Raw genomic sequence first — 12,500 nt, forward strand, 5'->3', positions numbered from 1 at the left:
AGTACTCCAACTCTTGACCCTACAACACCGCTAAACACATGGAGGAAATCTTCTGCTGTCGTAATCTCTGACGATGAAGAAGGAGAAAGCCCCATCCCACAACCATATCAGAGAAAAAATAAAGCTGTTGTGGAATCAGACTCGGACTCGGAATCTGATGTGAGTCATTTAAAGTACAGGCAGGAAAGAAAATGGAAAACTAAAGAGAATGAGAGCAGGTCAAGTCCTAATGGAACTGCCAGATATAAGAGTTGCTCTGATGTTCAAGATGGCAAGGGGATGCATCCAGGTAATAGACATGTTGTTGATTTGGTCAGTGATGCAGACAGTCCAGTTCCTCAATTTATTAGAAGGAAGAAGTCAACTGTTATTGATAGCGACAGCCAAGAAGAGTCTTCATTAAAGAATATCTCAGAACAGGAACCCAGTGGAATTTTGGAGGACACTAATGATTCCATTGTATCTCCATCATCTCCAGAAAATGAAAAATCCTTAACCCCCCAGCAAAAGTATGGGCACCGTTTCAAAATTAAAAAGAAAACGCCACAGAAACATGAATCATCTGCATCTATTAGTCGGACAAACTTTGAAGACTCTGTAACTTCAGTTAACAAGTCAGTCAGTATTTTGGAGGTGTCAAATGCATCTGCCGGCAATACAAGTGGAAGGAGCCTTACCTCAGGCATGTCCGTGTCGGATATGGATGCAGATGAAATCCAGAGAAAGCTGAAACAAATGAAGGTAGGTTTTGAGAAATTCTTAGTTCCATAGTATTGTTTATTATTGTTCATAAGATAAAGGGCATACAGTTTTATTATTGTTAAATGAGCATAGTAAACTCTCATTAATGCAGATACCAAGAATAAAACTTAAACCATATAAAGAAGTGGATGAAGTATAATGTTATATTATTATCTCTTTGAGTAACTTTCTTATAAAAGGCAAAATTCTGTCTTTAGTTGGTGATGCGGACAGGAAATATGGCAGCTCTTCCGGACAAGGGTGAAAAAATAAAGGCCAAGATTCGTTCTTTGGAAGATGCCTTGGCAAATCTGAGTGTTGACAGCATCCAGGTTAGCTTGATGATAATTTTTTTTCCTTCTCTTTCCATTCATTGTTCATTTCATATCTAGTTTGGTATTGCTGTTCCCCTTTTATTGTCATTTTCTTCATCATTAATTATTAGTTCCATCACTGATAATCATAGCAGCTTTTCCTCTGTTAGTATTCAGTTCCATTTTTGTTCCACTTTTTCCATTAAATTTTCCTTTTATCCTTCTTTTTGTATTTTCTCTCTCAATTACCATTTTGTCTGGCCTTCTGTATAATATGCAGATTTTACTTAAGACATTTGTAGCATCCACTAATGTATCAGGTAATGAATGAAAAGTTTTCTCCAGCCACACTCAACATATGACCATCATACCCCCATGCCCCTTGGAGACCTTCCATTCTTCCCATTTCTCCTGTTTTCCTTGTGAATGAAATATATCATGTGTAAATGTGTATTTCTGGTACTAAATTGCATATTTCATTTAGCCAAACCCTCAATCTTTTCCACTCTTATATTCCCTCTTCACATACCATGTCATAACATATCAGAGAGTTACATCATGGTATATCATTGTCTTTTTGTCATTTATACATCTTGATACTAATAAATACATCGGAATATATATTTTAGTTCTATATAAGATGAATCTATGATTTTGTTGCTTTGTATGTGTTTTATTTGTTTTGTATGTGAATTTTAACTATGATAACTTTTTCAATGTTTTGGCTTATTGATACTCTGTATATTTAACATATGACAAGGAAATATACATTTTTGTGAAGAAGATTGAGCTTTTAAAATGCCATCAACTTAATTCCACTGTAGTGAAACGTAGTCAGGTTAAGAGGTTAGCTTGGGGTTCTTAAGGGATGATTAAATTAAATTGCATCCTGTTTAAAAGAGACAAAAATGATGAACTAATCTTATTATATATGGGTATTTCAGGATGTATCAAGCCATAAGGAAAGCCCCAACAACTCTCAAAATATATCTGCAGCATCAAGTAGCGGTGAAAGTTCTGTACATGATGTGTCTAACTCCTCTTCATCATCAGTGAAGAGTGTTTCAGAGCCAAGCTTGAATGAACTGGAGAGGAAACTGAGACAGAAAAGGGTATGCTGTTGTATCGAGGCTTTTTCAGTCATTATAATAGTTCTAGAGTGTAGTTTTCCCAGCCTTATTTCAGGCTGCCACAGCAGATAATATATACTTCAATAGCTTTTGTAGTATTTTACTTTTCTGTTAAACTTCTGTATAAAAGTTACACGTGCCTGTGGATCATCTTTCTTTTAATTACAGATGGAGTACGATGATGCTAGAAGGATGTCCAAGCCTGACAAAGAGCAAAAATTACGAAAACAAATTGCACAATTGGAAGAGGATATTGCTCGCAAGAAAGGCATAGATGTGCACAGGTGAGTAAATATGCACATAATCACAACTCTGTGATAAAAAAAATAAAAATAAAATAAAACAGAATTTGTCATATTTTTTATTTGTAAGAAGGTATTTGAATTTTTTTTCTTTCTTTCTTTCTTTCTTTCTTTCTTTCTTTATTTATTTATTTTTTATTTATTATTATTATTTTTTTATGATAGGTTTGACTACCAGAGCTCTCAGCAGCGCAAGACTGTAGACCCTGTAGGAAGCAGCCAGACAGAAAGTAAATTAGAAGCTACAAAGAAAAGGTTGAATGAAATTAAGGTATGTCTTGTTTTGTAGTTTTGTATTTTTCTAGAAAAAAATATACATATATAAATAGAAAAGACATTCATTAGTTTGACATTGTTTATAGTCTCTAGCAGAGTGTGTCAGACTTATTTTCTTGTTTGAATCAGATATTTCATGTATACACTATATGTGGGTTAGGTAGCATAGTTCTCAATATAACCAAAACATTTATTTATACCTTGTTTAAAATATAAGAGAAAAAGTCCACTTATTTGTAACTAAATGAAAAATTTGATATTTGTGATAAAAAAAGTTAAATCCTTTAAAACAGAAGGTATGTGTGGAGAAGCAAGTGGGCCATGTGCAGCAAGCAAGACTGTTTTTGGAATCACTGTACAAGTATAGAAATTTGACAGTTCTACACAGAAACATATCCATACACATATTATAATGATTCTCTTATTTTTGAAGATGATCTATCGGGCTGCTAATCCAAGAGCTCTACCAGATGGGGGATTGAAACTCCGTCAGCGAATTACGGAACTTGAGAAGGAAGTGATGATGATGGAACTGAAAGCTAACATTAATACAGAAACAGAAGTCAAGGTTATAAAGGGTGAGTCACAAATTCTTAGAAAGTGAGATATATGAAAAAAGAAAATCATGTAATTCTGCATAATTTTCAAATCTACAGAAAGAAATTGTGACGTGTGTACTATATGTTATGCAGGAAGCACAGAAATTTTATATATATATATATATATATATATATATATATATATATATATATATATGTATGTATATATATATATATATATATATATATATATATATTTTTTTTTTTTTTTGTTTTTGGTTGTTTTATATTTATATATATATATATATATTTATATATATATATATATATTTATATATATATATATATATATATATATATATATATATATATTTATATTTATATTTATATTTATATATATATTTATATATTCATATATATTCATATATATTCATATATATATATATATATATATATATATATATATATATATATATATATATATATATATATTTATATATTTATATATATTTATATATATTTATATATATTTATATATTTATATATTTATATATTCATATATATTCACATATATGTATACATATGTATATATATGTATATATATATATATATATATATATATATATATATATTATATATATATATATTTAAATATTCATATATATTCATATATATGTATATATATATATATATATATATATATATATATATATATATATATGAATATATATATATATATATATATATATATATATATATATATATATATATATATATATGTATATGAATAAATATATATATATATATATATATATATATATATATATATATGAATAAATATATATATATATATATATTATATATATATATGAATATATATATATATATATGAATATATGAATATATATATATATATATATATATATATATATATATATAAATGAATATATATATATATATATATGAATATAAATATATATATATATATATATATATATATATATATATATATATATGAATATATATATATATGAATATATATATATATATGAATATATATATATATATATATATATATATATATATATATATATGAATATATATATATATGAATATATATATATATATATATATATATATATGAATATGTATATATATATATATATATATATATATATGAATATATATATATATATATATATATATATATGAATATATATATATATATATATATATATATATATATATATATATATATATATGAATATATATATATATATATATATATATATATATATATATATATATATATATATATATATATATATATATATGAATATATATATATATATATGAATATATATATATATATATATGAATATATATATATATATATGAATATATATATATATATATATATATATATATATATATATATATACATATATATATATATATATATATATATATAAATATATATATATATGAATATATATATATATATATATATATATATATATATGTATATATATATATAAATATATATAAATATATATATATATTCATATTTATATATATTTATATATATATATAGATATATAGATATATATATATATATATATATATATATATATATGAATATAATATATATATATGTATATGTATATATATATGAATATATATATATATATATATATATATATATATATATATATATATATGAATATATATATATGAATATATATATATATATATATATATATATATATATATATATATATATATATATGTAATATATATATGAATATATATATATGAATATATATATATATATATATATATATATATATATATATATATATATATATATATATATATATATATATATATATATGTATATATATATTTGTATCTATATATAAATGTGTGTTTGTGTGTGTGTGTTGTTTATATATATAAACCACAGATAATAATGAGTGTGAAATTTTAAACATTTCTGGTAATAAATTCAACCTTTTGCTTTCTGTATTGAAAGTCAACATTTATATGCAATACTATAAGAATTATTCATTATAGATAAACCTATTTCTGTGAATTAGAAGCAAAATTGGCCTTTTCAGTCAAAGCACCAGAGCCACAGTACCGTCAGACGAAGCTGCTTGAGTACTCTAACTTGCCACCACCTATCAAGAAAGCAGACCCACAGCAGTTACTTCCTCAGCATGTGCTTGATGCTCTCTATAGTGCTGACAAAGATTACAATGCCAGGAATTATGGTGGGAAGATCTCCTCAGGTAAGTCATCGGATTGAAAAGGAATAGGCATTGTTGATGAAAGTGATTGATAATGGCGGAAATTTGCTTTATATATAATGTATGGTTGTCAACTAGAACTTGCTTCCCAATAGCCCGTGAGCGTGAGATGGTGCGGCTCACAAGTGATGCAATTGAAGATCTCCACAAGGCCATGAAATCTGCCCCTGATGTAGATACTGTTGAGGAAGAACAACCACGTAGCCTTAAAGCTACGTTAATGCCCCATCAGCTCCGTGCCCTTGCTTGGCTGCTCTGGAGGGAGAGGCAGCTCCCACCTGGTGGTATCCTTGGTGAGTTAGGGTTCTTGGAGATATGCTCACTCTTTTTAAGAGTTGGGGGAAAATGTCTAAGTATTGTTGTGAATTAGACTGCTTAAATATCCACATTTTTATACATTCTTTGTAAAAGGAGAAAACATTTGAGATATTAGCCTAAATTTTTAGGTCTGCCTGTGTGTTCACCTGTATATGAACATGTACCTGGAAAGTAAAATAACACGTGCATCTTTTTTTCAGCTGATGACATGGGTCTGGGTAAAACCCTGACAATGATCTCGCTTGTGCTCCGCCACCGAGAATTGATTAGGGAAGGGGTGATTGCTGAAGACTTCTCATCCCTCCAAGAGTCTGATCATGAAGGTGGTGAAAGCCAAGAGGAGGAGGGATGGATAAGGAAAGGAAAGGCAAAACAGACTTCCCTTGTTCCTTCTCATGGAACATTGGTGGTATGTCCTGCATCCTTACTTGGCCAATGGAAAGGGGAAACACAGAAGCATGTGGCCAAGGGCAAAGTGAAGTGCCTTGTTTATCATGGCACCAGTAGAGATTTAGACATTCATGCGTAAGCATATCTTTTTCTCTTTTTACTCTGTTGTGGCGTTTTCAAATTGTCTTCATATTTATTAATGTAATGCTTTAGTGCTGTTCTGTTTACAGTGGAATTTATTACACATTCTTGTTACTTTCTTGTTTTCAGTTTGGCACACTATGACATTGTAGTTACAACATACCAACTGGTTATGAAAGAAGCTTTTCCAGGTGGAAAAGAAAAAATTGATAAGAGCAACAAGGATGATGTGCCAAAGGTTAGTATTTATTATAAGTATCAATTTAAATGTACACATGCACTCACTCTCTCAATCTTTAGATGTGATTTAAGATTTAGATTTGATAATCTTTATATGAAAGTTTATCTAGTAATCACAAAATTAAAGAGTTGATATATATATGTAATTGTATATTACTACATTAAATAACTATATTTGCTTCAGAAGAAATAAACATTAATCCAATATTTTAATTACAGATAAAGGCTAAAGATCAGGGCCGTCTCTTTAGGATTGGCTGGTCTCGGATTATCCTTGATGAAGGGCATCAAATCCGAAATCACAAGAGTCAAACGGCTAAAGCTGTCTGCTTGCTCCGTGGAGGCAGACGATGGGTACTTACAGGAACCCCTGTGCAAAATAAGGAGATGGATCTGTATTCCCTCTTGCGGTTCCTGAGAGTTTCTCCCTTTGATGATTATACAGTAAGGAATTATTATGTTTATTTCTGTTTGTGTATTTGAAGTTTCATAAAGTTAGTGACATGATAAAAGGTGTTTACATCTCCCATTTGAATGCTTCTCTTTAACCAGTGAATATAACAGGTGAATTTCTTTTATAGTGTTGGAAGCTACAGGTATCAAACAACAGTGCTCAGGGAATGCGGCGATTAGGCCTTCTAACCAAGGTCATCATGCTAAGGAGAACAAAGGATCAGGTATTTTATTTATACTTCATGCTTGATGTAACATCTTCCATGTAGAACTTGAATGATCATGCTTCTTTTAATATATGACTTTATTGTTGAATTACTGTGTTGTCCCATCTATGTTGTTGTTCTTTCTTTCTTCCTTCCTTCCTTCCTTCCTTCCTTCTTCTTTTTCCTCTTCTTCTTCCTTCCCTCCCTCCCTCTCCCCCCTCCTTCCTTTCTTCCATCCTTCCTTTTTATTGAATATTCTCTTAGTTTTTGTATGAAAGATTGTTTTATTCAATGGTCCTTTTCAGGTTGACCAGAATACTGGCAAAAAATTGGTGGAGTTGCCAGAAAAGAAAATTGTACAACATGCACTGTCTCTTTCCCAACGTGAGCGGGAGGTCTATGACAGGGTTTTCACTTTCTCAAGGTGGGTAGAGTTAAGGAATGAAAGTATTCTTATGGTAAATTATGCAACTTGTAATCTGTCTAATGGGCTAATTGTTAATATTGTTTAAATTGTTTTTTTGTTACCAGAGTTTTTCTGCATACTTTTTTAGAATTTTAATTTTGACAAGCTCAGTATAGCCCTTTCATTAGCATCATTGAGCATTCATGTTAACATTGTGCAATTATATAGGGTAAGATGTAACTACAATATCAAATATATATAAATATGTTGATGGGCCCTGGCTTTAGTAATTCATGTGACTTGCTAAAACTAACAGCAAATAATTTTATATGGAATGAACTTTTTTGATGACTCAAATGTTGATGATATATTTTACTCCCTGTGTTTACATGAAAATAGATGAAGTATACAGAGTCAAATTCAAATATTCCAAAACTTTAAGGTTGATTCTGCCTAATTAGATATGCCTTGAGTAACTACTAAAAGTCTTCTAAAAGAGATTTGTAGTCCTGTTACACATTAGTGATTGAACTTTATGGAAAAGTTTAAAAGTAAAAATGCTTGCAACTATAACAATTAATAGTTATTTTAGATGTTTATTAATTAAGATTGATTTCCATGTCATTCTGAATTTTAGATTATTGAGTTTATATCACCAGTGTTGATATCTCTTTGACTGTTCTCATTATTAGGTCTGCATTGGTCCAGTACATGAAGAGTAATGAAGAAAGAGAGCAAGAAAAAATGGAAAAATGGGGTGGAAACAGACCAGCAGTTGTTGCACCAAAGAAAGATGGTAAGATCAATGTTTTTGTTGTAAAAAATAAAAAGGGCATTTTGGAATATGCAAATTTGTCTCTCCATGTGTAATTTGTAAAGATTATGTTTAAAGGAATATAACCTCTTGGTTTCATTTGTCTATTATGTGGTTAAGAAATATACTAAAAATTGATATGCATAACTTAGCTTAGACAACATTATTACTCTCATAATTTTTAAATCTTTTAACCAAATGCCGACGGGAAAATGTTGCATTCTCTTTAGTATTGTTTTGTTAAATGTTTCTGTACATAAATGGGTCTGCCAGTGCTTAGCCACAAAAGAGTCCATTAGTAGAGCTTGGGACCTCGCCTCTCATTGAAATAGTGAGAAAATGATTCTTTTATTAATTCTATCAATATTAACCCGTATTTTTGTTAAAAACATTGTAAGTACTATATTGTCACTGACATTATTAACAGCAGTATTAGATACTAGAAATACTTTCGAAACTCAAGGAAAAGGGTAAATAGGTCAGACAAGTACTACTTGTAACTGGCTCATTGGTTACTTAGTACTTGAGCCATCTATAGGTAAAAACAATAACTAAATTAAACACACAGTTGGTATGGCATGTACGCACATGCTATGCCCGGCAGCAAGTGTTTAAAATGGAAAAGGATACCTAATTTTATCCCAATTAGAATTTGATATTTATGTCTTTTGGAACATGTTTTAAAGACTATGTAGTTTACATTGTTATACTATATAGTGATATTATTAGTTAACATATCAAAATTGCACTAATGATTGGTAAGTTAGCCATTTAGTGTACTCATGATACAGTATGTAATAAGGTGCTTTTAAAAATATTTTGACTTTTTTCATCTTTTTCTAATTCCCTTAAACAGACAACAGATTTACACCAACACTCACAGCTGATTCTGCAATTGAAAATGTAAAAGCTCATCATTTGCTGGTATTGCTTCTTCGTTTGCGTCAGATATGCTGCCATCCTTCTCTCATTAAAGGGGTAAGGATTCATATTCTCACTCTCTTCTCTCCTTTCACAAAGTTTTCTTTACAGTAGTTTATAGTATACTTTTTTATGATTTGGAATAATAATTTTCATAAAGGCAGGCAGATAAAAACTCCTTTGTTTTCAGATGGTGGAAACAGAGAGTAATGACACAGATGGTTTAGAGAGCGGCACAAAAGATAGCATGGAACTGGACTTGGTTTCGCAGATGGCAGAGATGAGTCTTATGATGCCAAACGAGGTGGAGGAGGAGGCTGATAATAAAGTGAAGAAAGACATACTACACCTCAAGAATCCTGTCTTTTCTACGAGCTCTGCTAGCTCAAAAGTGAGTTGTTTTTCTCATGTGTTGTCATACTGAACATGTTTAAGCTTAGGTTTACATTTAGATTAACCCTTTGAATCTTATTTGCCATGACTGTATCCTATTGCAGTTTATGTGGCATGTATCGGCTGGCTTACTCAATGTCATTTCCTTCAGGATTTTTTTTCTTCTTCTTTTTCTTTATTATTAGTTTTTAAGTGTAGATTAAAGTACTTCAAATATCAAAGACTCCACTTTGCCTTGGTTAAGCCTAAAAATTAGGCCCCTGTTACAGCTGGTCTTTGTCTAAACTGTACTTTTAATTCACATAACATAGTCCTACACTTGTTGACAAATATTCTTCATCAACAGATTGAGAAAATCACTGAGGAACTCTGCAAATTGCGTGACAAAGGAACAAGGGAAAAGGCCGTCATTGTCTCCCAGTGGACATCCATGTTAGAAGTGGTTGAAAAGCATTTGGAAAATGTAGGAATTCGGTGCCTCACAATATCTGGTCAAGTTTTAGTCAAGGAAAGACCTGCTATTGTTGATGACTTTAATAATAATCCTAGAGGTCCACCAGTAAGTTTTTATTGATATTTTTCTTTATCCTTGGCCTTTAACTACCTTCCAAGTTTTCTAGACTGTGTGCAGGTTTTTTTTTTTTTTTTTTTTTTTTTTTTTTTTTTTTTTTTTTCTTTCTTTCTTGTCATTAATAAGCTTTCTTCTTGTAAATGAGTGTGAATTTGTAATTATGGTACTCTATGCTATCTGTCATATAGCAAATAATTTCTCATTTTCAGGTATTGCTTCTATCACTGGCTGCTGGAGGTGTTGGACTAAATTTAGTCGGGGCTAATCATTTGTTCTTGCTGGACATGCATTGGAATCCGCAGTTGGAGGCTCAAGCCTGTGACCGCATCTATCGTGTGGGGCAGACGAGAAAAGTTACTGTGCATAGGTGAGGAATGGTTGACGTTCTTTTCTATTTCTGTCTTTAATTACTGTTTTTGCAGTATTTCTTCATATTTTCTTTTTTCTCTTAATCTTTTGTTGGTGTCTTCTTCTTTTTTCTTACAATTTTAAGCAAGACCTATTGTTTGTGAGCTCACATAACTGTTATTTTGTAGATATTTGCAAGTCCCATTGATGTAGTCACTTGTTATCACAAACATTCTATTAGTTGGTCATTAATGATTCAGCTAATTTCTAATCATTTAAGTTGTCGTCAGTGACATTTGGTCATCAGTCACTGGATTAGATAGCCCTCATTGATATAACTTGTCTTCAGTGGTTTAATTGGTCAACAGTGTTTTAAAGCATCATTTCATTTAGGCCTATTTAACTATGAAGGCCAAATTAGCCTGGTTTCTGATACATGCATTTTTTAAAAGTTCCACCTTTCATATAATTCTCCAAGATCAGCAAACCAAGTACATGCATTGTCCTCTATTGTTTTGTTTTGTAAATTTTATTTACATGTAGATTGACTTCTCAAAGCACTTATCACCAAGGTATCAATGACAAGGTTTACCCCCTTTTTTAAAAGTTTTTGGGAAAAGCGTTTTCTTTCTAGCACTTATTGTTACTGTAATAATAATAATAATAATAATTATTATTATTATTGTAATTATTGTAATTATTACTAAAAATTCAGGGAATAAGGAAATCAGATGAGATCAGGTAAGATTATTAATTGATTCCTTGGTGACCAAGTTCTAGTTCTAAGTTTAAATTACAGTGGACATGGCATTAATACATGCCATCCCTGCATCAGTGATATAGATAATCCTTGATGATCTAAATAATCATCACTGTTTCAAGTTGTTTATAATATTTTATCTTCCAGGTTTGTTGTGCAGAACACTGTTGAGGAACGGATATTGCAGCTCCAACAGAAAAAGCTACAGCTGGCAGAGGACGTACTGTCAGGTGCTAAGAGAACTACTAGCAATAAATTGACACTTGAGGATATGAAGTCAATTTTCAATGTTCTTTGAGGCAGAACTTATGTTTGATAAATTAAATTATTTTGATTTTAAACAATAAATGTTTGGGTTTAGATTTTTCTTGCTGTATATATTTTTGTGATAATGAAGTAGACATGTACAGAAATTTTTAAAAATAGAATATTTGTATTACAATACCAGTGAATTTATTTCGTTCATTATCAAGAACTAATTTGTGTAATTTTATTTTCCATTACGATCATATGTGAAGGTTTCTAAAACACTTTAATGACAAAGTTTATTAAATTTTTACACTTTATATCACATAAACGTATTTTATGACTAAAAATGATGATACCTCAAACTTTGATGCAAGTAACAAAATGTAATATTGAAAATATTAATAAATAGTTTCTTATTTTGGATTATACATAATTTACCTGGCATTAAATCCTTGGTGTATTGTGTGGACAAAATGCCTTGTGAATGCCAATGGAAAAACTGTATTGCTTTAAGTTTTATTAAAAGATCATACCATTTTATAGTGCAGGTGTTTTCTATTTTTATAAACATAATTGCATCTAACCTGTAGACCTTTTTAGAAGGAATATTTTTGCCATTACATTAATGTATTGCTTTCTGTGAAAATAATATTTACATCAAGTTATGTCAAGACTT

The 12,500-nt window shown here is 29.7% G+C and overlaps 1 protein-coding gene across 2 annotated transcripts in view; it reads left to right on the forward strand.

The window, feature by feature from the left end:
- lds (transcription termination factor lodestar) overlaps nucleotides 1-12,489 on the forward strand; it is a 15,251-nt gene extending 2,762 nt beyond the window's left edge. For both annotated transcript variants that reach the window (XM_070123029.1, XM_070123030.1), the window contains exons 3-21: nucleotides 1-741; nucleotides 960-1,073; nucleotides 2,000-2,167; nucleotides 2,354-2,469; nucleotides 2,653-2,758; nucleotides 3,197-3,341; nucleotides 5,423-5,596; nucleotides 5,710-5,907; nucleotides 6,133-6,457; nucleotides 6,593-6,701; nucleotides 6,923-7,147; nucleotides 7,285-7,380; nucleotides 7,668-7,786; nucleotides 8,461-8,564; nucleotides 9,439-9,560; nucleotides 9,694-9,894; nucleotides 10,243-10,455; nucleotides 10,677-10,834; nucleotides 11,723-12,489. The exon at nucleotides 1-741 is cut by the window's left edge and continues 313 nt beyond it. In XM_070123029.1, coding sequence (XP_069979130.1) covers nucleotides 1-741; nucleotides 960-1,073; nucleotides 2,000-2,167; nucleotides 2,354-2,469; nucleotides 2,653-2,758; nucleotides 3,197-3,341; nucleotides 5,423-5,596; nucleotides 5,710-5,907; nucleotides 6,133-6,457; nucleotides 6,593-6,701; nucleotides 6,923-7,147; nucleotides 7,285-7,380; nucleotides 7,668-7,786; nucleotides 8,461-8,564; nucleotides 9,439-9,560; nucleotides 9,694-9,894; nucleotides 10,243-10,455; nucleotides 10,677-10,834; nucleotides 11,723-11,873 — 3,585 coding nt within the window. In that variant the 3' untranslated portion in view covers nucleotides 11,874-12,489. The remainder of the gene's footprint in view (nucleotides 742-959; nucleotides 1,074-1,999; nucleotides 2,168-2,353; nucleotides 2,470-2,652; nucleotides 2,759-3,196; nucleotides 3,342-5,422; nucleotides 5,597-5,709; nucleotides 5,908-6,132; nucleotides 6,458-6,592; nucleotides 6,702-6,922; nucleotides 7,148-7,284; nucleotides 7,381-7,667; nucleotides 7,787-8,460; nucleotides 8,565-9,438; nucleotides 9,561-9,693; nucleotides 9,895-10,242; nucleotides 10,456-10,676; nucleotides 10,835-11,722) is intronic.
- Nucleotides 12,490-12,500: the final 11 nt, after the last annotated feature.

The sequence above is a fragment of the Penaeus vannamei genome, chromosome 6 (genome assembly GCF_042767895.1).
Source record: "Penaeus vannamei isolate JL-2024 chromosome 6, ASM4276789v1, whole genome shotgun sequence".
Classification (NCBI taxonomy): Eukaryota; Metazoa; Arthropoda; class Malacostraca; order Decapoda; family Penaeidae; genus Penaeus; species Penaeus vannamei.